Source organism: Trachurus japonicus, chromosome 16 (genome assembly GCF_045865225.1).
Source record: "Trachurus japonicus isolate A0001 chromosome 16, Traja_1.0".
NCBI classification, from domain to species: Eukaryota; Metazoa; Chordata; class Actinopteri; order Carangiformes; family Carangidae; genus Trachurus; species Trachurus japonicus.
In genome coordinates this window covers 13,977,671-14,003,116 of record NC_140922.1, presented here as the reverse complement: position 1 = coordinate 14,003,116, position 25,446 = coordinate 13,977,671, and the positions used below count along the sequence as shown (strand labels likewise).

Here is a 25,446-nt window from a genome sequence, read left to right as displayed (position 1 = left end):
AAAAAGTTTGTCTACAGCTCAGAATTTGAATGAAGTCTCTAGCTGAAAGTATGTGGACACTTTAAAGGCTGAAAGAAGTAAGAAGATTTGAAGAGTTTCAAGACTGTTCCAATGCATTCTCAATGGGGAAAAAAAAATCAGAAATAGTTGAATATTGCAAAAAGTATGAATAGTTGAAAAGAGAAAAGACATAGCACACCTGTCCCGAAAAGGCTGAACATTTTGATATTTGAATTGTTGAAATAGCACAAAGTATGAAGGACTAGTTAAATGCCAAAGAAAGGCAGAAAATGGCCGAACCGAATAACAATAGTGTGAATGCTGGAAGCATTCACACATGCTGGAAGCATTCACACTAATAACTAGGAAAAAATCCACACAATAACAGTAGTGCCCGGGCTTTGCCCGGGCTTTGCCCAGTGCCCGGGCAAAGCCCGGGCACTGGTCCCTGCAGCTATTTCATAGCTGTTGGGACCAGTGCCCAGTGCGATTGCCCGTGGCCCTAATTAGAATAGAAAATCAGCCATTTAGAAGAAAAACGTCATTTACAGTGTCTGTGATATATCCATATCAGAATGCACAGCCCCAGGTTTAGTTTTTATTTTGCATGTTGTGTTTGCATTCAGATAACTTTTTATTTGTTGGCAGCCCACAGTGCATCGTATTCTGGGACAACAAATACGCCTTGTTTTTGTCTATGATTATTACAGCCCTGTGAAAAGAGCCTTGAATAGCATGCAGCTCCAGGGTGAGGAAAAGTTTCCACAATTCCTCCTTGACCTTTGCCAGAATGCTTTCACGTGTGCTGTTAAAAGCTTTGAAATGTTTTTGTCCCAGAGATACAAACTAGAGCTTGATTAAATATTCTGTTTAAATTCCCCTGTGTCATCATGAATGGACCCCTACTCCTTATCACCTCATGCCAGTCCCCTCTATAAATATTTACCCCAGAGAGTTGTGTCGGCAGAAGAATACCAATTCTATTACGGCAGACCCCTGCACCGTGGGGGAGAAGTGTGTTGCATGCCGCTGAGTATTGGATTAACAGTGAGTAAATGAATACAGCATCTGTTCTTCCTCTCATTCACTTGACTTTAATATGTTTATATTCACCCTGTACATGTGACCCGACTGTATTCCCATCTGTGCTGATATATATCATCGTTTGAGGTTTTTTTGGGCAGCGGCCATCAATGTGATGGACACGGTCTGAAATAGCCTACACCACAGAATTTAAGACATTTTTCTATGTGTACATTTCATCCACACAAATACAAGTCCTCCAATTTAAGCAACAATACCAGAAGCTTGTCTCTGTCCTCTGTTACAACCCATGGCAGCGCACCAGCAACAGGAACAATAAGCACAAGGTTAGGGTTGTGGAACGGTCCAAGATAAAAGAAACAAGTGTTTTTGAGACACAGTTTAAAAATCAGAAACGGTTTAAGCTGGAGCAGCAAAGGCAGAGTTGTATCATGAATTTCAGCTCCTAGTGTGGGTAAAGCTCACAGATCAAATTCTTCACCTTCAGTTTGTGATGCAGACTTTCTTCAGAACTTTGATTAAAAGAGTGGTGTTCTCTGGCTTTAGTTTTTCAGACTTTGAAAAGATCCCTGGATAATAAGAGAAGATATTTTTACAACTGTTTACAGGCGAGCGAACTGCTGATGTTCAAATAAATGCCAGTCAGCTTTGGTCACAGTGTTTGCATCACAGTCACACTGGAAACACAGTATATCTGTTCTGCTATAATTTGACACTGTATGGAATATACTTGTGATATTCAGCTCCCCCAGAGAGAGAAGCTCGAATAGTTCAATGATTTGTTTTTCCATTTTGGGAAATTCCAGAAACAACATACTTTGATATCTTTGAACAGAGCCAACCAAGTGTTTCACCCTACGGTATTTCTGTATTTATGCTAAACTAAGCTAAGCTAGGCTAAAATAAGATAAGATAAACTAATCAGAAGTCTCATATTTGCACTGATGAGAGTTCTATTTATCAATATGTAACTACACAAGAAGGTGGCTTTTGTGTCACCTCTACACAACTGAAATTAAGACTGAACAATGCTGATAACTTTGTTGTTCACTTGCATGTTCAGTGTATTTATCCTAGAAAGTTTCAAGTTGTTCTTAATGTGAAGTTGTTGCAAATGAATGTAATTTCACATCACTTCATTACAGATCCTCTCCTGATGAACAATAGGGCCATTAAACTGTTTTGGGTCATTTTTCTTCAAGTGATTTCTGTAACAGCCAGATTGGCTTGTTTTGAATTTTAGACTTTTAAACATTTTTCACATTATATTTGAGTGCACAAATATACCTCAACAAATGTGTATGCTGTATAATATTCATCCTCCTAGGGAGGGGGAAACATATTTTCGTTGTGGGAATAAACTATAACAATACAGGATATATGACAATTTTAGATTAACAACTGCATTAATTCAAATATGCTGTTGCCAAGTTTGGGTTTGTGACAGTGAGTTTACTCATTTGCTGAGCTATAAGTTGTTGAGCCAGCTGTCAAAAGCAGCAGAAGGAGATGACTCACCAGTGCATGTGGGTGTGTACTTCGTTAAAGCACAAAGAGATGTTCTTCACAAAGCTTAGAGTACACGGTGGTCCCCTTCAAGGGCATAGTCTTTTAGAGTACTCTTGAGTCTCAACCAAAATGCAAAACCACTGTCATCTTTATCGTAGGCATCTATTTGAACTGAGCACATCGTCAATCTTTCACAAAATCTACAACATGATTTATCTGGACTTGAAAGTGGTGCTGAAATAAATTCTAAATAGCACCATAACTAATTTTCAAAATTGGCTGCGAAGGGAATGGAGCCAGACCGAATTATGTTTATCAGCAGTGATACAACAGTTTGTTTTTCCACAGACAATATATATATATATATATATATATATATATATATATATATATATATATATATATATAATATTTTCTGACACATCTAATTGGTGATTAGCCCCTAAGCAGTAGATGCTCCGTCTCAAAAAATGAACTGTACTGTATCTGCCTGAGTCAAAAAAATCAAGATTTACTTAGATAAAAAGGAGAAAAACTTAAACACACAACACTCCCATAGTCCCACAGAACTAATGCTCAGGTTAATTGGGATGAGAGGGACGTTTTTCACCTCCCTCCAGCATCTCTGAAGGGGAAAAAGAAAAAACTTTTAAATTCTTGCTCTCTCACAGTGGAGAGGCTGAAAGAAAACCTTAATCAGAAACAGTGTGACAGTCCCAGAGTTTTTTATCAGCCCTGCCCCGCCTCTCTGTGATTTAGTTACTGTGCCGGTGCTGTCACCCTGAGCGCCATCTATCAGCCCCGTGTCGACTCACAGAGCTGGGAGCTCCGAACCCCGGCAATTGCCTCCTCCCATTCCTTGTTTTCCCTCAGACACTTCTATTTAGATTTTGTCAAGATACGCTCATCACATTATATGTATTGTTTCAGAGTCATGGGCATGGGGGTCCTCTACTTTTATATGTATCCTCACACTCCTTTTGTTAGTACCCCCGACTCACCTCCACCAACAGATAAGAAAAAGGATGTGCTACGTGTACTCAAGGACTTGGAGACTGAGATTATTGTGGGTCAGCTGGAGAAGGTGATTTTTTTTTTTTAAAGCTATTACAAGGATTGAATTACGAATCTGCCATCTTGGAGTTATTGGCCACCACCTGTGGCTCCCAGATTTCCCCATCACAGAGTGTCTGTGTTTATTTATTTCACTCACTGATACTGAGAAAGCTTTTGCTACAAGTGACGACTTGATATCACAGTGAATGAAAATATGCTAAATCAAATAGACACGCTCAGATTCAGAACATAATTGTCTCAGAATGACACTGAATTGCAATATTATGGAGAATATGCTGAGGGTGAATGGCTAATTTTCACAGAGTATCTGGGTGCAGACACTCTTTGGCATTTTTATCTCTCAGGGCATCATTTTTCTGTTATTTATCGTTATTACAGCCACTTCTCACATTTATTTTTCATAGTGATCCTGGGTGGTGATAGACTTATGTTTAGAGCATATAGCATCACTAGAATGCTCATCTGTTGCTGAATAAGCCGGTTTAGACTGTAGAAAAGGGATCAGAGAGGGTTGCCATTTTCAAGCGGCTCTCAGGTCCTCTGCTCTTTGAAAGAGAGCAAGTCTATTCAGATAGGCTGAGCCAGTATACCATATAGCAGCATTTCCCTTTATCATTGCTGTACCTCCCCTAAAAAAATCAATTTACAATTTCCCCACTAATCCTCACTGGGGATGTAATCCCTGAAAAAAGTCACAACAAAAAACCAAGCATATCCAATTGCATAATCCAAGAATTACATTCAGAGTTACAGCTTCAAACTTAGAATAAATAACTCTGCGCATCTACTGTACTGTAGTGTTTGTCCTGTCTTGCCCAAGACTTTCATCATTCTTTCAGAGAAGCAAGTTACTTTTAGCGTGCCATCTTAAAACAAGTCTTGATTTCCAGTATAGAATATTATAAGGATGTTAAAAGTAGTGATTGTGGGGTGACCTGAAATTGTTCCTCATTTCCTATAGCAATAAGGATGAAAAGCTTGTTCAGACACTTCCGTCAGAAAATTGATACCAGTGCTGCAGGTGGGTAATTGAATAGTGTATATCAAGGAACAGAGATGAGCAGAGGAAGTGTATATAGATAGGCTTCAACAAAAGGATCCCAAGCCATCTGGAGTCTTTTGAGAAAACTCATACTGCAGAGAAGTGGGAGGAGGGGACTCTTCACCAGGTGATGGATTTTCAGAATTGGAACATAAAGACTCCTCTGTGAGGCACAATGAGAGTAAGGGAAAAGATACACTGGGTGAGAGGATCAGAGGTTGACATTTTCACAAGCAAGTAATCATGAATACTATAATTTATTCAATAAGATATGCAGATGATGCCACCCACCATTTCCATGATACTAAATACATACGGTATGTGCAATATAATCTTTATAGTGCAGTGGGGTTCTGGATATAATAAATCAATGCCCTTCACTGTTTTACACTAAAAGCAAATTGATGTCAATCAAACTGCCACTTGAAAATGATATACTGAAGAATAAACCTCCCAAAGACAAACCAAAACGTTTTTCTTTCTGGGGTGCCCCTGGAGCTGTGTCAATGCCATACATTTAAATGAAAAGTTTTTTGGAGAGAAAGGCTTTGCATATTCACTGTCTTAGGTAAAATATCAGAACCTATGGGTGAGCAGAGAATGTGATGCTACTGTCAGCAAATGTTTTAGCTTAGTTTAGCACAAAAACTGGCTATAGGGGGAAAAATCTCCTAAGGCAACGAAAATCCACCTACCAGCATCTCTAAAGGTCACTAATTGTGGTTTTAATGGGCGGTTACATGATTGACTTTTCTCTGTTGCCAGGAAACCAGCAGTATGAACAGGAAGTGAATATTGAACTACTCGTGGGAAGATTTTGTAACCTTTCAATTGGAGACAGACTGAGCCCTTTCCAGTCCTTATGCTAAGCTAATCTTAGCATAAGTGCTGGCATATTTACTATATCAACACAAGAGCTACATCCATCTGCACATGTAAATCTTGTCACGTTGTCTATTTCAGCATTATGGTATGTAGAACTAGAAGTACAAGTAGTGTGTGACAGTGAAGAAACCCGAAGGTTTTAGTTATGTGTTTGCGACAGAAACATGAAGCACTGGCTGTTGTGTCTCCGCTCAGCGAGAGCAAAAGGTTATTCAAACAACAACACCCACTAAACAAGTCTATCTACCCCCTAAGCAGCACTAGCACACGCCTGCTGGGAGGAAAAACACAATGTCCAGGCTTCTTAAAGTTTCCCACTTTCTGGTTATCTGGGTATAATGTGTTGGGAGTGTGTAACCCTGCTGTATACAGAGAGGTGAAGGGGCAGGTGGATGGAATTCATTATCCAAGAGCAGCTTCGGGCTTTAGCAAAAGAGAGAGAGACCTTCAGATAGGACATAGCCTACGTGCTCCCTCCTCACCTTCACCAGCCTCCAGTATCTCCTCAACCAGCTCATGATGAATAGGCCCGATCAGTGGGCGACCTGATTGGTGAAGCAAGTAGAGGCAACTACAAAGATGAAGAGGGGACAAGAGGTGTCTTTTTTTGGCACAGGCTGAATCTATTAGGTTTGTAGTCAGTTTTGACAGTGCTGCAGAACAGTGGCTGCAGTATATATCAGTGCCAGCAAGGACATGTTTATGTGATCATGAAGACAAAGGCCAATCCTCTCATGCCATGTGAAAAAATACTCTCAACGTGACTTTAACGAACCAGTGCCTCATTATAGTTCTTACAAAGTCACACTGCGACTTTAGATTCATTCTAAATCAACAGTTGTTGGCTGGAGCTTCACAATTTGCGTCTGTCAGTCGACTGTTTCATCAACTCTGTAGATCTATGTTTTATGCTTGCACTTCCTTTAGCCTATACAGTATCTGTGTACTGCACTCTCGCTCTGCTTGAACATACACTGTATGACTGATGGCAAACACTGCTGGGATTTTCTGGGACTGCCAAAAATCAAACAGTGTAAAACCCATTTGAGCTGCTAAATGTGAGTCTAGAAAACAATGGCACTCAAAGCAGTGAAGAAAGCAATATACAAGAGGAGGGCTGAGTGACAAGTGTAGTGTAGGCTATTGAAGGGCCTATTTATTATAAGTATTGCCTGCATGTTAAACAATAGGCAATGTACATTTCTGACTTAAACCTATAATAAAATCCCACAAAAAAGCCAAGTAAAAAAAAAAAGGATCAAGCATTTTTAGAAAACATGACCTTATGTAAGTGGGGCGCATGACGTCTGTCCGACTACCCATTTCTCCGACCATACATTTCTTTATTTTTGCGTCCATTAGTCCGACCTCCCACTTCTCCGACTTAAATAGCCCTAACCCTTAACCTTACCCTAAACCTAACCTTAACACTGTAGAATGGGTAGTCGGAGAAATGAGCCGTCGGACTTTTGGGCAGTCGGACTGATGTATGCTCCCCATGTAAGTGAGAGGTAAGTGAAAAGGGTGATACCACTCTAATCCCAAAGCCAGTCAGCTTAGTTTAGCACACAGACTGGGAGCAGTAAAATAGAATAAAACTCCACCTCACATTGTTTCATCTTATTTGTTTGGTCAATACAAAAAAAGTGAGCGGCTTTTTATCCCTCATAAACCTGTAAGATTGGGGGTTCAACACCCCCGCACCCCCTCTTTTGTTTTTTACAGACTCAGCGAACAGTTGTTAACTGTTGAGCTTCGGAGGTGCTGGAAGGTGTTTCTGTTACCTTAAGAGCCATAGTAGCTGTTCTAAGCTGTGCTAAGCTAAGCTAAGATGAGCCAACTGTCTCTTGGCTCTGGCTTCATATGTAATGGACAGATATGAGTAGCTCTAATCTTTTCTTGGCAAGGCAGCCAATAAGTGCATTTCCCAGATCTACAAAGAATGATAACAGATTTTCAAACCCCTGTGTGATTTTAGGTGAAGAAGGTGCATAGACAGAAAAGCATAAAATATTATCTATTTTCTTTTCTCAGTAATTGAACATTTTAGATCTAAAGATCCAAATTAACATTTCAAAGTATTTCTAGTATACGTTTGATACTTCTAATAAACCACTGTTTGAAGTGTAATTAAGATTACGTTAAGAAGTAGGAAATCAGGTGTTAGAGAGAAACTTATTTGACAGTCCTTGTACTGAAACATGCACCAACTCTGCACCACTATGAGTACATGACAGAAACTGGAGGACAGGTATCACGTTTTCCAATTTTATTCATTTCTAATTTATAGGCTGATAATGCTTTGTTCAGTCCCTCATATGATTACATCCTTCATAACACAGTGATTTTCTCAGAGCTTTTCTCTCTGTGTAATAACCAAAGCGTGAGACCATATGAAAATGCCACAATAACAAAGGGAGTGGGAACAAAATACCTGGCAGCACACAAGAGGTTCATCAAAAAAACATAAAGACAAGAAAAAAAGAAGTTGTCTGGCTGCCTGTCACCTGGCAAAAAGAGGAGGCGATTTAATAGCTCAGAACAAAGCTGGTCCCTCTAGCAAGTCAAACCTTTAATTACAAAATACGATAGGAGACCAAGGCCACACAATATTACCTTGGCAACCTTGATACAAATCATACAAAGCAAATGAAGCATTTAAAGGGGAATGGAGAGGAGCAATAGCTGTAACGGCGCAACTCACATAGAGAAAGGGAACCAGGAACCAAGACGGAGGACACGAATGAAGCCGAGGGGGGAGGGGGACGACGAGCTGCTCCAGAAACAGCCGTATGAAAATTGATGGAGTCTGGGGAAGCAATTGATAGTTAGAGGACAGGAAGCAGGCTGTAAGGCAATTATCACTATCTCTGGCATTTGATTTAAGACTGTCTGAGTGTGTAATACCGTGAATTAATCAAATCCTAGGTAGATACATCAGGAGCTCATTTCTGCCTTAAATTTCAATGATTCTTCTCCATCACTGGAAAATGTACTTTAGAGATGTTCTAATTAGTGCAGCTTATGAATTTCCACTCACTCAGGGTATAAGTGTTATGTATGGGTTTGTGTGTATGGTGTGTGTGTGTGTGTAGTGTCTGTTGGAGAGAGACAGAGGGATAATCTTGATGAGAGAGTTATCTCATACGAAAATATGAACGAGCTCAGTCATAATAAACTGCGCCTCTGTAAACCCACACAACCCTCCAAACATTTAGTCAAATCTGGCAGCAAAACTATAAATATAGACATATGTAAACAAAAACACGTCTTAAGAAGTGTTACTGCCAAAACCACCATGTCCATACATACAGTAGCATGCATAAACTACAGTATGTGCATCATCTATTAGGCTGTAGAGTAAGCAAGATACTGTCACAATTACAGTGCCCAAATGAGCATAATGCATGAAAAGCATTACATTTAATTAAATGATACAGCAATAATTAAGTATTCATGTATACAGTATGCTGTTTAAAACTCTATACTGCAGATGGTCCATAATGAATATCCTGAAGTCTAACAACAGCAGGACATCGCTATCAATAAAAATGCATTTTGAAAAAAGAAAGAGCCTTGATTGACCTGTAAATTCATTTCAAACTGCTGTAATATACATTTGTAAAGATACTGTATGCAGATCGTTTGTGCCCCCTAATGGAAAGATTCATTCTAGTAAATGTCAGCTTTGTGGGATGGCATAGAGCTTGTGAGAGCGATCTTGCTTGTCTGTCCAGAAGAAAACCAGGTGATGTAACTTTCTTTCCCTAGCTGGACGCCATTTAGAGGTGTTTGTCCGAGAAAAAAAATAATTTCAAGCTTATCAGTATTTTAGTCTTGTGTACTGTAGAAAAGAGCGAGAGCCATCTGTTTTGTATTGTTTGCCATTGTAAGCCGAGAGATTGGGAACAACACAATGGTGTATTTGTCATCTTGCAGCAGTAAATATAGGCCAACAGTCTCATAAAGGTTTGCTTCATCCCTTTTCTTTTATAAACCTATGAAACACATCAGGTTTCTCAATTAGATATTACTCATTCATACAAATTAATAAATAGGATATTGTTATACCTATCAGCCCAATGAAGCCATTTTACACCTGAGGAAAATTTTACAGAGCGTTGTGAAACAGAGGTCGGTCATTCATGTTTAACTATCAACCTGAGGAGGCTGTGCTTTTACCACAAGTGTCTAGGTGATATCTTTTTGTGATTAACTTCTTCATTATTAAAAACTCTTGTAATAAACAACATGTTTATGATTCCATCCCATTCAGAAGGAAAGACATATGCATGATTTTTCATTACAGAATAAGCTTACACTTCAAAATACCTCTTCAGAGTCAGATTTACCCTCAATGAGACGGTCCATTCAGTGTGCTGTCTTGTTACTGATGCTGTCAGACTGCGACTGTCTCGCCAAACAAGGCTGCCCTCTGGTGGTCTAGGGATGATGACAAATAGTCTTGTGTAACCAATGTGTGTCTGAAAAACCACTAGATTTTAGAGTAGTCCTGTCTTTATTGCCCATTCTTTACATTTACTAACATTTACACTTCATGAACAGAGTCCAGGCTGATAACTCTGCCAGTAGTGAGGTCTGAGGGTAAAATGACCTACATACTGTACATTTTGGTGGCCATACAACATGCTTTCCTTATGGGTTTAAGATAAATCTGCATTGAATGTAGTTTACTTTCAACACAGAGAAATGATAAACAAATTGTTCTGGAGTCCCTAAATATGAGAAAATTGGAAATCTCAAAAAAGATTATTCTTTATAAACATTTTGGAAATGACTGTAATTTAAAATCGCAGTGTCTGATATTACCTTGACCTGACCGTATGAATGTAAGTTCCATCACTTTGAGGCTCTGTTTGATTAGAATATATCAAGCTGGTGGCGTTTCCACCAAGTTCACAGTTCAGCCATAATGTTGGCGTTTAAATGAATATTTCTCTTGTGTTAGCATGCACATATGGCTAATGCTAAAACATGTTTGATTCAGTAATGTACCAGTTCAGATTGATGTTTGACAAGGTTGTCTGTATGTCTCCAGTCATTCATAAAAATATCTATCAGATATTGTGAGATGCTATGTATTCATATTCCTCCAAACAGCTTTGAATTGTGACCATGCAGTTTTCAAGCAAAAACTGTTCAAGCAGTTTCTGTATTTTGGTTGACGTCTGTTATTACTGCAGTAAGTTTGAAGTGTCAGCAAGGAAATGTGTTGAAGCATTTAATTGTATTGCTTAATTTCTTAACTTCTTATTTTGCTTCTACAATTTAATTTAATTAAAACAGGGAGCCTTGGAGCCCAACAACCTGCAAATTCAGAACAACTTCATCAAACGAGAGTACATGAACTGAAAAATCTCACAACACCTAAAAAATTCAAAAACACAACACAGAGGTGTTGTGAGGAAGTGTTTCTTTTCTGGGAACACAAAAACATGACGAACTGTGGGGTGAGCTTTTGTTCAATGCTGCTTGTTAGTGGTGTTCGAAAATAAGGTGAGTTTGTTTGGTTTATAGTAATGTTAATATCACATGATTTAGATATTATTGTAAATGTGTACTGTCACTTAGCTGCTGGGTCCCCACAAACACTTCTGTTTTTAGTTTTTGCTGCGTGTTGATGTGTTTGCAGGTGTTCAATTTTAGACTCCTGAAAAGAAATTATTAATGTCAACTGAAGTTCACTACTAATGTGCTCTTGATTTGTTGACTGCATCCAATCAAGGCTCTAGGTTAATACAACTTTGCATGTTTATTTTCACCTTGTGTAAAACCATAAATGTTTTTTTGCAGCAGGTTCCCACACAATTTTCTAGTAAAGTCAACAGGTTCGAGCTAATGCAACACTTTCCTGTCAATCCCCTGAGTTTCTTTCCTTTCCTTTTTAAAAATACCATCTTTGGGCAAAGGTCTAACTTTCAATTAGCTTTTTTTGTGTTTAGTTTATTAGAAATTTTCATGTTGCGTTTGAACCTGTCCAATTTTATTAACTTGGTTGATTACAAATTCTTCATCCACTAGTTTCCAGGTGAATTAAAAAAGACGGAAAGCTTTTTTCCAAGTAGTCAACTGTGAAAAATGTATTACACTGAAAAAATTTTTGAAATTAGAGAACTTGAAAGGACATAAGAGGGAAATCCGAACACAATACAACTCATGTCGATTGTTTCCCAATAATTCATTGCTTTAAACTCAGTGGTATGTATCAATAATATTTGTGAGCTCTTTTATTTCTATGTTTTCCAGCCTGTACAAAAAGGACATGGAGAATATGAAGTTACTGGAACACTTTATTTTCTTAAATACCACAGAATATTAGTACAGTCAGCCACACATATTTTCAGAGGCAGAAGACATTCTGGTCCCTCTCACCCTGCTTTCATAAAGGGATAAAAGGAAACCTTGGGTGGCATCAGAGGCTACGTTTACACACACACTCACACTCACACTCACACACACACACGCATAGGTACAGTAGCATATTCCAGTTACGATCTTCACACTGGTCACATTCCCGCTGCTCCCTACCCTTTTTTTTTAACTATACTGAGTTATCTCAAGAACACCAGAGAGAAATTATAATCCCAGTTTTAATTGTTTTGGTCCCTTTGATGATGAGGACAATAACCTTATGTCACAGTCAGGGCTGGTAAGAGATGTAAAGGCTTCATTTGCCAATTGGATATCATCAGCCTTTATTACAAAAGTCTTTCACTTGAACATTAGACCACATGTGCAAAATGAGTCTCGTGCTTGACAATTCCAATGTTGTCATCAACTCATTTATAACCCTGCTCAATAGGGAAGTGTGTTTTTTTATGAGGTGTCGCTGAGCTGGAGTATGTGTCCACTCAGGTCACTCTGAATTATGACATTTCAAATAAAGAAAAAAAAAAACATAACTAGAATATCTACATCAACATACACCTCCATGCATGTAAACATAGCCAGTGTTGTCAGCTACAGTATGTACAGTGTTGATTCAGGCAGTGCATGATGAGACCAGGTCAGTAGTGCCAAAGTCAGCAGTTAGAGGGTTCATATTTAGGGGCGTTGAGGTTAAATCACACCAGTAACATGTTTCCAGTCAGGTCAAGACATCATTTGAAAATCCACTCTTCACTTCTGACAGTCTGTCTCTGAATGTATCTTTCAGTAGTACCATCACTGAAGCAATAACAGATTCATTGGCACATTAAACACCATCATGAACAGAGAGTGCTGCAATGAATATAGATCATTTCTGACATTTAAAAGTTTGCGAGATAGAAATCTAAGCATCCAGTGAGCCATATCTGTATGATAACAAAAGTAAAGAAAAAAATTCAAAATAAAGAGTCTCTTCAGAGTCACAATGCAGCCATATGAAATGGTGTATTCATAACCAATAAAATCAGATAGGCAGGGGGGCACTGAACATAAAATACACTCTAAAAAGGATACAGCACAACAGGAGTGTGCCATATTGCACCAGGAAAAAAAGTGCATTCATGTCTGAATGGCATTAGATAAAGAGAAAATGGGATGCAAACGACTCGTCAGAGAAATACAGCTTATTTACAGGGTAAGAAAGAAGTGGAAGGCTAAGCTTTCAAAGACATTCACACACTTAATATCCACAGTATATACCAAAAGACATGCGTAGAGGCACATACATATTCATAATACAAAAACAAAAATATACCAAAAGCAGAACACCAGTCAGACACAGCTTTTTATGACTCAAATCTGATCAACCAACAATGTAAAACAACGCACGCAAAAGCACTGATATCATGGGATGTGAAAAGGCAAAAGCTGAAGTTCCAGCCCTTTGAATAGAAAAGATTAACACTGTCACAACAAACAAAATACATCAGTAATCTACCATCCATCTCTTTACCAGTACTGAGTGCCAGCCTCATTTTCAACGTAATTCAACAGAATTGTATCACCCATAGAAAGAAAAACGTCTTTTTTTATGAGGTACAATATTTGGTATTCAAATTGGGTTCCCAACATTCCTAGAATATGTTCAAACATTTGCATTTGCCTTGATAAATTAAAAGTAATGGGGAAAAAAATCCTGCTTTGATCCATAAAGAGAGGGGCAGAATCAAAAGGAAGAAAAATATTAAAAGTCAGAAGGTAGGTAAAAGCATCTACCATGTTTAAATTAGATTGGAAATATCTGACTGCAACACAGAGAAGTGTTACGTGACTGCAGACTGTAAAAATAAATGCTTGCATGAATTGAAATGCTACAATTTGATTAAGACAGTGAGATTACTCTGAATAGGATTCGGTATAAAGACATCTTTAGAAACTGGTTTCTAGTTTTCTGCTCGCCTTGACAGAAAGTATATTTTTATACAGTAAAATAACACATTCCTTTAGACTACGACTAAAATAAAAACCTTGCAGACTGATAAAAGAGCGGAGCAAAGATGCAAGGACTCATTGTAGTGTCTCAGTGCGACCTGTATTGCTGCCGACAAATTACAAGATTCCCTTTTCCTCAGTGAAAGTCACAAAAACACCACCTTAAATCACTTTTATAGCTCACTGTAGTTTGGCAAATCACGGAGAAGACATGGTCATAAGTCACTGTCACAAACTGATAACTTTCATTGACAAAAACATCTGAATTATTTTAATTAATGGTCACTACGGAGTGAAATAAATTAGACTTTGTTTTTTTTTCCCCCCCCAAACTCAATTCTGTTGTTACTCCTCTTTCTCATGGATAGAGGCATCTACACGCTTGCGTACGTAAAAAGCGGTAAGAGCACTGCAGCAGGCAGTGAAGATGAAGAGTGCAACAGCGTCGTGCGCGAGGTCGCCATGGAGGTGCTCGTAGAGGGGGCGGCGCTCCGTGAAGTCTGTGCGCAGCGCTTCGATCTGCGTCAAGGTGCACACCACCACGAACACGTGGAAGATCTGGTGGCCCTGCCCGATGAAGTCACACTTCCCAGGGAACAAACTCTCTGGGTGAGGGCAGCAGAAGAAATAGGCGCCAATTAAGAAAAAGACCACGTGATAGAAATGGTACGCCACAACCGGGTCGGAGCAGCCATCCCGGTAGCAGCTGTAGACACGGTGAACCACGGGGCTTATGTCTAAACAGTAAGCCAAGGCTGAGGGCACCACTTGGAAGAGCTTCAGGGCAAACTTGGGGATCCCGGGGCTGGCATATTTGCCATAGCAGCAGCCGAAGCAAGTGAGCCAGGCCAAGAATGCTGCTGTGGGTAAAAAGAGCCCTTGCACTCGAGCGTGCCACTCTTTCTCTATGGCGTAGTAGTAGTGTGCCAGGGCACTGCCATACTGGTAGACGGCGACCCCCACGTAGTCGAGGAAGTAGAAGGTGTAGCAGGAGAGCTCGGATTTGGCAGAGAGGAGGTGAGCGAGGGCGCTGAAGGAGAGGTATGTGAAGGCTGCCAGGAGGACGATGAAGAGAGGCTGGGCGTGAGGGTCTCGCAAAAAATCAACCGTCTCTGAGATCTCCTGCCACTTCACCAAGATGATGAGGGCAGCCAGCAGGTGGGTCCACACATTGAGGGTCTCGTTGTGCCTTTGAAAGAGCGTGAGGAAGTAGTAGCGCCAGCTTTGGTCCGGCTGTCTGTAGCCGGAGAGGATGTGACGCTCGCGGAACACCCAGGGAACGTCAGACACCTTCACAGTGCAAGGCAGCGTGGGAAAGGCCGACTCCAGCAGCTGAGGGATCTGACGCAGCTGCTGCGCGTTGATGAACAGGCGACCGATCTGCTCCATCACCACTGTCGCCATGGCAAACTGGAAAATGAGAGGAAGGAGGAGGGGAGGGGAGAGGGGAGAGGGGGGCAGACAGAATGAATGAATGGTCAGTTAAGTCAATATCTTTCTGGCCTTCAGATGCCGTCAGATACTGTGTGCATCTGCATGTGTGTGTAAATGCTCACAGACCGTACAGTGACACTCAACACTGGGACCATTAAGTAAAGAGACAGTGCACTACCCTAACCCTGATCAATGAACAGAAGAATGATCACCAACAATTCTGAATATCAATTAATCATTTAACCCAATTACCAAAACAAACGTCAAATACTCACAACTTCTAGAGTTTCCTGTTTTACATGATTCCTTGGTCAAACATTACAAGTCACTGGGGGCTCTGTGAAACTTTGAAACAGTTTCTTACACCATACGAAATGAATAATCCAAAATTAAAAACATCTGCTTAAATACTTGATAATGTTTGATCAATATAACTTGACATTTGTTTCCATAAAGCTTTTCTATTATTTAATTTAAGGGGGCCAAGTGGGACCATTTTCAAGGTACAACACTGAATTATTATTAGGCTACATTTGTGTGGATAAAATGGACTTTGTTGGTTAAAAAAACAAAATCCATCCAAAGACTGAAAGGCTCTGCAGAGATGAACTGCAGTGTTGAGTGATAATTATTTTTTTCCACACTGATTAACCCCATTCACATTACACACATCATTTGATTCAGTGTTAACAACAGAAATATTGATGAGTTCAGCTTTAAGTGTTTCCGATTGTAGGAGTGAATAACCCTTATGTTTTCATAATTAATAACACATCATGGATTCTTACAGATAAGAGTGGTGGCAGCAAGCGTATCTGACTGGTTTTCTCTGGCGTTGCTCCCAAGACTGTAATTTTTCATCCAGTTGTTACTGAAATTCACATAGTTTCTCAATATATTCTTAAAAAATAAAGCGTGGAACAAGTACATTTTGTCTGTTGAGCTTCCCCCTGGCCCTGTTGTCCCCAACCAGCTCCACGGTGTTTCAGTCTGGACACTGTGTGTGCTGGTCTTCCATCATTTGAAGACAATGATGAACCTCCGACCAACCAATCTGTCTTCCTTTGTTACTTGTCTTTTTCTCCATAGAGACGTTCCCATACTTTTTTTTTCTTTCTTCCCAATACTGATTCCAATACCTGAACTTGTACCATTTAGAGTACTAATCTGATATCAGTGTAGATCATAATGAAAATAATAAACAGCTGTATACTGGTGGTAACCCAGAATGGATATAATATGACTGATATATTCTTTTATGGCATAGCTCGGGTTATACCCTTGGTAAAACATCAACACGTGAATGCTATAGAACCTCTTATTGTCTAATTTGACTCCCAGTCATTAAAAAAACTGTGAATTTATAACAACTACATTTCAATCCTATAGATACTATAGACTATACTAGTTTTCCAAACACTGTGATCATGTTTTGAAATTTTGCTTTTTTTTTTTATTGGTGGGACCTTCCAGTGTAAAATGTTGCTAAATGGCTGACATTTTGCTAACAGCTAACATTATAGCATTCACCAGAAATCAATTCTTCTGTGCTGCAGTTGCCAGTGGCTGCAAATTGCAAATTGGTGAGTAAGCTACTATTTTAGAGCAGTGAAGAGGATTCATTTCCAAGAAAACTCCCTTTATCATCCTGGTGTGAAAGGCAGTTAATGAATTACAGGTTATCAGCACATAGACTTGTGTATTTGCTGATAGGCTACCAGATATTTTAGATGGTATCAAGACACCACTTATAAAAACACTTCCTGCTGTACAGCGTTATCCTGATCATACAGTAGCCTACATCAGAGTAGTAACAGTGTAGTAACAGTTTGTTCAAACACAGGCTATGCAGTCAGAGGGTTACAAAACGTTAGGACACCGTTGAGGCATTTAGGCCTACATTCATTTCAGAGACTTCATTTACTTTCATTACTGCAGTAAAATTGTAGATTCACGTATTTCTTCATCCCTGAAAACAGCCTGTTTTCTTCATCATCATTCACTGGAGTTGAACTGGTTGCATTTCAACAAAATAATGTTTAAATTGTAACACTTATGAGAGGAAGTGTTGAACCTGATAAATAATTAAACCCACTATTGCCATGCTAACGTCGTAGGTATGATTTAAAAGGTTTAATGCAGAACAGGGCATAGTTGTTTAACAGGTGAGTGATTATGGATAAATGTTGATGCAGGGCTGTGGATGAAATCCTCCATCATTATTAATTTAATTTCATAATCACAATCTAGGTTAGGAGTGTTAGGTGTGACAATAGGCTATAGGATGGTGGAGGATGAGTATAACAGCAGTGGTAAATGACTCCCACATGACCTGAGGGTGATTTGTATGTAATTACTTCTTAACATCTCCTGTTTGCTAAGATAATAATCATTTGTTTGTTGTTTCTCCTTCTCAAACCTTGCTCAGTTGTTTCAGGACTCACCCTGAAGCAAATAAAAGACTTAAAATGTAGCTAGGTCACACAAGATGAGGGGAGACATGACTCAAAATTCCTTGCTTAAGCATTTCACTGATTAGATCACTTCAGATCTTCCTGGGTTCACTTCCTCAGATGCGGCGAGCATCCTCCTCGCACAGAGATCAGGCTGAGTGGGATGAACGCAGGCCGAGCAAGGATCAGGAGGAAAAGGCGTGGAGTGATGAATGGGAAGAGCTTACGTAACATAACCCCATCCGACCCACACCCTCCGCCTCCCAAGAACGGTTGCAATCCTTTAAAATATTTATAGGGAAAGGAAAATGCTCGACTATAGTGAGGATGGGTGGTTTTTAAAATGTGGTTTTTAACCTCAGGCCTGTAGCTATGGCCCTGTTGCAGTTCATTCCCCTCCAAGCAAACCTGCACCTGATCGACACGGCTGTTGAAATTGAAGAGCCAGTGTCCGAAATACATTTGCATCACGCTTCCTGAGAGCCTCGAGGGCTTGTCACAGTCTCCCGTAAGCGGTAGCTACTCTGCTGTATGGTGTGAAGAGATGAATACAAAATATTATAGGGTAGGATATATATAGGCTACCGCTGCACATTCATGAAAATTGGCGGTTTGTGCGTTCAAGGCGCATCTGAATCTATTTCACGCTATAGCACTTCATCACGGAAAAATCACCATCAACTCCCCCCTCCCCCTCAAAAAATAAAAAAAATCACCACTATTAAAAAAAATGGTCATACCTGTAGATGGTAGAATCAATCCAAAGTGTGAGATGCAGCAGTCAGTGGGTGATTTGCAGGCGTGCAGAACATAGATAACATTGTTCGGAGGGGGTGAGCGGATAAAGGATGACCGTGTCGGGAGTAGCGCCTGGCGGCTCTCACGGCGCAGCTGCCGAGAGGATACGGATACAGGGGCCGGTTGACGGACGGCTCCTCCGGCCAAACAGCGAGCACGGCGCCGCTCTTTTCTGCTGCCGCACACACGCTGCCGACCAATGGCTGCAGCCGCCCGGCCGGAGGCCCCGCCCACCCCGAAGAGAAATTCTTCCACTGCCAGATGAAGGCATGGCACACTCCCATGAGGCATTTCTATCAAATACAGTCCCTGGACGCCCATCCTGCTGACCGTCTTTGCACTAGGTGATCATGTAGGCTACAGACTGGTAACCTGTAGGCTACATCTACAGATTAGAAGGCATGGCATGTTAGTAGTTAGGCTATATTGATCTGATGACTGATAATCTGACCCGACCATCCTATTGCAGTAGGCCTATTCATATAGGAGCTCATTTATCTATCACCCATACCCTATTTATCAAATTATAATGCTATTTACCGCCTAAAGATGTAATTCTATCATTGTGTTAATTATTCACTGGAGACCCCCAAGAACCATGGGGGTCCTTTTATAACCACTGTATTTCTTTTCTACATGAAAAGAGCTGCTAACCAGGGTTAATGATTAAAGGGTCACATTATACTCCATCCATTCCTTTCAACATGCAACAGCCAACTGAGCTGTAAAGCCTGTCCATCCTGTAGAAGATGACTGAAACAGTGATCATGCTTATTTGATGTTTCTCTCACCTAAGGTCTAGATCGTACATGCTTGGTATTGTAACAAAGGTATTTGAGGCACAGTATAATGTGAGGTCATGAAGTGCATCCTAATTTGGCTTCACGGCTTCCCTCCAAGTTACTGCGATAACCCGACTGGAGCTCATTTGGTTATCGAAACCAGTCTTTCCCTGCTTGACCGGTGTGGACAACACATCAGTTTTATGACTCCTGCCATTCCCCTGTTGGACGCTCAGTAACAACGTTTCCATTGTTAGACTCAGTATTACTGAAAGATCTGCATTGTTGCCTGATTCAAACACTCCCACTCAGTGTATATTCCCAACAGAGATGAATTTTCAGAGTGTGCCTGACTGGTTGTGTTTTGCCCTCATGGCTATAAACTAAATCCACTGTGGGATGATCTGTGTCTTGATTTGTATAAGGTCAACTTCACACACAAAAAAAGTGTGTTCAGGGGCTCAGGACATTGTGTTTGTGTGATGGAATTGAGCAGATAAAATGATGTTGTGTAAACATTTGTAAATCCAGTAGAAGTCATGACCATGCAGGCAGAGGAAAGGGCCCTCGAGTGGAGCCAGTCTTTGTCCCATGTGTTGTTAGACAGCGGAGGAAAAGTGCTCTATGGGACAAGCATCATTGTGGGTTGATGAGTCCAGCAGTTTTCTCTAGACACACGACAAAGATGGGATTGTGGAGGACTGTGTGCGCATTTGTGTGCATAGCGAACCCAACTGAAACACACACAACTATGTGCATATTTGTAAACGCCACACCTCAACAAACATTATTATACTGTGACCACAAAACTATGAGAAAAAAACCCCTGAAAAACAAGCTAAACATGAATGAAAGGGAATATGCTGTATTCAAACATGAGTAATTTCATATATAAAACTGCAAAACAAAGAGACATGTTTACATTGTTGTCTCTTGTATTTAACTTTTTTTTTTAATTCAACCTAATTGATTTTTTTATATGATGAGGAAAAAAACCTATAAAATATATGCCACTTTTTATGTGTCATCACTGTGCACATCATGAGTGTAGTTTAATTGTCAGTAATTTTTCATATTAGCTTAAAAAAAATTACTTTTGGATTTGTACCACTTTAAATCATCAAACATGAATTGCTTGAATCAAATGTTATACTTTCCTAATGTATAAATCCAAAATACCACATCAGTGCCCACAGCAAATACATTAAAAATCCTTGTCCTGGACAAGATGCTGATTGAAAGTACACAAAACCCTACATGCATACATGCAAGAATTTGTGACAACACAATTACTGTGACAGCTTGTAACACTCAGTGCCGGGCCCATGTGCTGCTTATGCATGAGGTTGTGACTGCATACAAGTGTAACATTACAGCTTTGTCTACCGACTCTATCTTGTGCTGATTAGAGCATGTGTCCCTGCAGTCCAATGACATGCTGCTCATGTGAATCTGAACATACAATAAGCCCACTGGTGCAAATGAGTCAATCTGTTTATCAGTTACCACAGTGATGGGCTGGTGTTTCCCTCCAACCTTCCATGCTACGGATTTTTCGAATGTTTCGGCTTGAACTGTGAAACAGTGTCGGCCTATGCATAGGTTTTTTGTTCTATTGTTCTGCATCCGTTATTTTATTTCTAATACATCCTTTTTAATCAACTGTGCTAAAAACGTCACTCGACTTACCCCTGACCTGTTCTCCACAGCTTTCGTACTCATACTCCCTCAAAATGACCTCCTTCTATGAGGACTACAGGGAAGGGAAGTAAAATAGTGTTGTTGTTCACCCACTTGAATCCAGTCTGGTTAATATGCAGCACTGTCTCTGTGCAAGTAGGGATGTGTGTCATGGTATTTCTGATGCTGAACGCTCTTGGTCCAAATGGAGGCTCAGCTGTGGGGTCATTCATCCACGAGTTGTCTCTGCAAAAGCCTCTAACTCTCTTTTCCTTTTTTGTATTCCTGATGTGTCTTTTTTCAGAGACTACCATGGTGTTACTTTACATAATGGAAACATTACACAGTCCAAGAGACACAGACATCATTAGTGTTCTTGTATAGTGGGTGTGACCATTTCTGTGCAAATACAGAGCAGTAATTTACTCACAAACAAGTGAGCTAGACTGTGGACCCCACCCTTTTTTGGCCAATGACCCTTAGAAATAGAATAACTGTTTTGTCAGTGACTTTTTATATTTTTGCTATGTACATGAGACATTAAAACATTGACAGTGACTTTACAAAAAATATTTTCTAGAATATTCACTATTTGACAGGAAAATAAGAAATGTATCTCTCTAGCTTTTGGGAATCAGATGTTTTACTGCACTTGTATCCATTACATAACTATAACTAAAATTACCTCATTGCCACTAGGTGTCAGCAGTGTCAAAGTGCGTGTGCCTGTGTGGCTGTAGTTTCAGTTTCAATAATAATGTAATTTGTCAACTTAAAATATGTATACAAACTTTATTGGGAGAACCTTGGTATCAAAACAGCACATTCAAACTTCCAGCATTATAAAAGTTCAGAACAGTATTAATGATGCATTTTAACAGTATGACGCACAAGGACCAATTTACTGCAATGGAAAAATATAGTTCATACCAAAAAAACAGTGCGTAACAAGCTGCCAAAAAGGAAATCTACAAGTGTGAGTCAGACTACAGTATATTCACACCAATTCTACCTATAACCAGCATAATCAGAACCAACCTAAGAAAAAACAACGCACAGGTGTCAGTTAAAAAAATAAAGCTTATCTTTGGAGAAAACTGTATTCCAGCTCATGAACTGATTAATGCTCTCTTTCTTTCATCAGCTCCTTGTTCTTCCTCACTTCTTCAATCTTCTTCTCCTGTTCGTGTTAAAGGACAAAAGGAACAGGTTTACATTTTTTTTTCATCACTATTGAACATGAGGATATGTTGGTGTAACATTAAGAGCTTACCATCTCCTTGTACTTCTCATTGAGAGCTGCCATGCGTGCCGTGCGGTTCTCCTTGTTTGCCTCCATCTTCTGATTGAGTTTTTCTTCTGCCTTCTTGCTGAAGTTGCAGTTTTCCTCCATGGCCTTCTGGATGACTTCCTTCTCGTGCTCTCGTTTCTCAGCGAGAAGTTTCAGCACTTCAGCCTCGTGGCTCTGACAAGATGACACCAGAGAACATCTGTAGTAAGTTGACAGCTGAAGTGCTAAAATCTAAAACCTCAGTTTGTGGTTTTCAATGTTTGCTCACGTCTGTGCAGATACCTTTCGTCTCTCCTCTGCTGCGTTCAGCTTCTTCTTAATCTCATCCAGCGATGTTTCCCTTTTTCTAAGCGGGGAGAGTGGAAACTCTGCCTTGGGATCTGGGGTGGACGGGCTCAGGATGACCTCAAATGCTTGACCTGAAGCCCGCTTGTTCAGCTCCTTCACCTGAATGTCTACAAAAGAGGACATGTCAGTCCACATTATTTTTACCTTATGGTCATTTTTGATTTGTGTTACATAATCCTCAGTCAGACAAATTAGTTTAAACAAACAATTTACCCACTAAAGTGTCTTCAGTTAACTGGCTGTGGACATACAGGTTAGCTGATTGAAGATAGTGGCCTAACTGAGATTCATTGCCTGACTGAGGGAAGATAAAGGAGGTTGAGTTGGCCCCCTGCTCCTTTTTAGGGGTCACTGCTTTGTCAAAGAGGTCAAAGGAGAATAATACTTGCTCTGTGGTGGCATTTTTCCAATGAAAAAGAAATGAAAATAAGATGTGACAAAACAAAGAGCATTTTTAAGAACTGTGAGTGCTGCTGTAGACACCAGTTCTGTAATCTGCTGCACTAACCACATCAAAGGACTCCTATTACTGCTGTATAGCTGAACGACGTGTTTGAATCCTATGTTGGTTTCAGAGCCCTTACACTTTGCTTTTTGCCCTACTTTTATAGCGCTTTCCTGCTTTAGCTATTGTATACAGTTTTTTTTCTTTACTGTCTATGTTGGTTGGGATTGAGGAATTTATGCATCCCAAAAGCTCTGCACATACAGTAACTGTTTCATAATTTACACGTACCTCCACAGTTTGCCATCTCAGCAGAAATGTTGCCTTTAAAAAAGAAGAAAAATAAGAAATTAGCTCCAAGGAATGCACATCTAGCTGCACACAATAGAAAAGTGTTCATTTTACTTTGATCAAATGAGTAATTGTACTTTTTATGCATGTCCACTTCCTCTCAGCAGGAGGAGCAGTGCATCAATGGAGCTGATAATTCATGTTTTGATAGATAATTGATCAGGCATGCAAACATCACTTCATAAAAAAAATAAAAAAAACTTTTTTGCCGCTACATTAACTAAACATGTTTTCTCATGCTGTTTATTTGATGAGCAATCATGTTCATGCAGTAATTTATCTTCTCAGTCACAGGCTTTGTGTAGCTGACATGTTTAATTACAACATTACATAATCTGTTCAGTTACCATAACATGATATGACTTGTCGGGCCAAACAAGTTCTCTATCCACCTTAAACAGTCAACTCATAGTGACACTGAGGAAGGGTCTATCATGAAATGAAACCGTGTGTAACACAGATGGTGATTGTACATTACGTGCATTTCTGCTAGATACTGTACGTTAAAAATGGCGGGGGAGGGGCGGTAGAAATCGTATACAACAACAACAACAACTCAGTAGCCTAAACATACACATCGTGAATGATTTCGAAAAATAAAAATTAGAATAATTTAAGTCCAAAATGAAAAATTATTGCATAAACCATTGAATAAACTACTTCATTTTGCTTGCTAAAATGTAATAGTTAGTGGAGTTGCAAAGAAATCGTTACATAACTCAAAAACAAAAACCTCACTCAAGCAAATTTTGTGTGAATTACCGGTAATTTATTAGCTGACATACACCTAAAAACGTTATTTAAAAAAAATTATATGCCCACTGTCCTACAGTTTGTTTTTTTGCAGAGCCTTTTGAACATTGATATGGTCCACTGCACAGCGGCCATAACAATAAACTTCGTTATTTGACTCCAGTGATGCAGAGCACGATTCATAATGTTGCTCAAAGTGTCCAAATCGACCTTTAACTCTATAAACTCTTTGCCTGAATGGTCTGAGAGCCTGGTTTAACATTTGCATAAAGCCATTGTTCTCACCGTCAAGTGCCTCAGCTTGAAGAGTAGACCTCAGCCTTGTTGTTCCTCTCCTCTCTATTCAGACTTTCAGACCGCCAACATCTGCACCTTCGCGCGCTGACACCAACGTCACCTTCGACGTCTGCGTTCATTGGCCCGAATCCACCAATCACAGGCGGCGTATGAGGCGGTGGGCGCCACGAGCAGCAGACACAGACACAGAGCCAAGAAGCTGGCATGGCCTCATGGCAAAACAGGTCCCTCGCGTTTACCTGAGACTATAAAACTGTTTTTCTACGTGAGACTCACTTATAATCATAAATATATGACCCACTACATGTCACATTGAAAAGGACCTGACGGGTAAGTACATCACATGAAGTTTAATGCACATAAACCCTTGTGTTTTAGTGACACGGGCTCTCCTTCCTCCTTCCCTCTGCCACAAACATTTCCCACATTTGATAAAAGATGTTTAGCTAGTAGGTCTATATGTCCATATATAATTATTACAGCAAATGCGCAAATATTGTATGAGCTGTGCTTGAACAAATATAAATATTATTTTTATTTGACAAAAAGCCTTTCTCAAAGCGTCACAGCTACAGTAAATACATTTGCTGTGTATCATTTGATGTGGGCTAGCCTATGTGTTAGTGTTTCTTGTTAAACTATTTTGCTGATTTGAGATGCTTCATGCTGTCCTACACTACATTATTCACTTAAAATCTTATTTTATCTTACCTAATTTTGTGTCACTTTGTAGCCTACCTTAACCTTGTTTAGAAAAGTGCTGGTCAGCCACTATACAATATTCCCTTTCTGGTCTTTGTTTAGGCCGGGGGTCAGTTAGCTTTTATGGGCCCAGAACTACATTGCAAGTTTGTTTTGTGAATCATTTTTTCTTG

The 25,446-nt window shown here is 39.8% G+C and overlaps 2 protein-coding genes across 2 annotated transcripts; both read right to left on the bottom strand.

The window, feature by feature from the left end:
• Positions 1-14,268: 14,268 nt before the first annotated feature.
• On the bottom strand, positions 14,269-18,783 carry paqr7b (progestin and adipoQ receptor family member VII, b). Its single transcript, XM_085801762.1, has 2 exons — positions 18,567-18,783; positions 14,269-15,349 (listed from the first exon to the last, which is right to left on the bottom strand). The coding sequence occupies exon 2, from the start codon at positions 15,341-15,343 to the stop codon at positions 14,285-14,287; it is 1,059 nt and encodes a 352-aa protein (XP_085657888.1). The 5' UTR covers positions 15,344-15,349; positions 18,567-18,783; the 3' UTR covers positions 14,269-14,284.
• A 3,081-nt stretch (positions 18,784-21,864) lies between these two features.
• On the bottom strand, positions 21,865-24,654 carry stmn1b (stathmin 1b). Its single transcript, XM_085801761.1, has 5 exons — positions 24,560-24,654; positions 23,462-23,494; positions 22,660-22,832; positions 22,360-22,551; positions 21,865-22,266 (listed from the first exon to the last, which is right to left on the bottom strand). The coding sequence occupies exons 2-5, from the start codon at positions 23,475-23,477 to the stop codon at positions 22,207-22,209; spliced, it is 441 nt and encodes a 146-aa protein (XP_085657887.1). The 5' UTR covers positions 23,478-23,494; positions 24,560-24,654; the 3' UTR covers positions 21,865-22,206.
• Between the last annotated feature and the right edge of the window lie 792 nt (positions 24,655-25,446).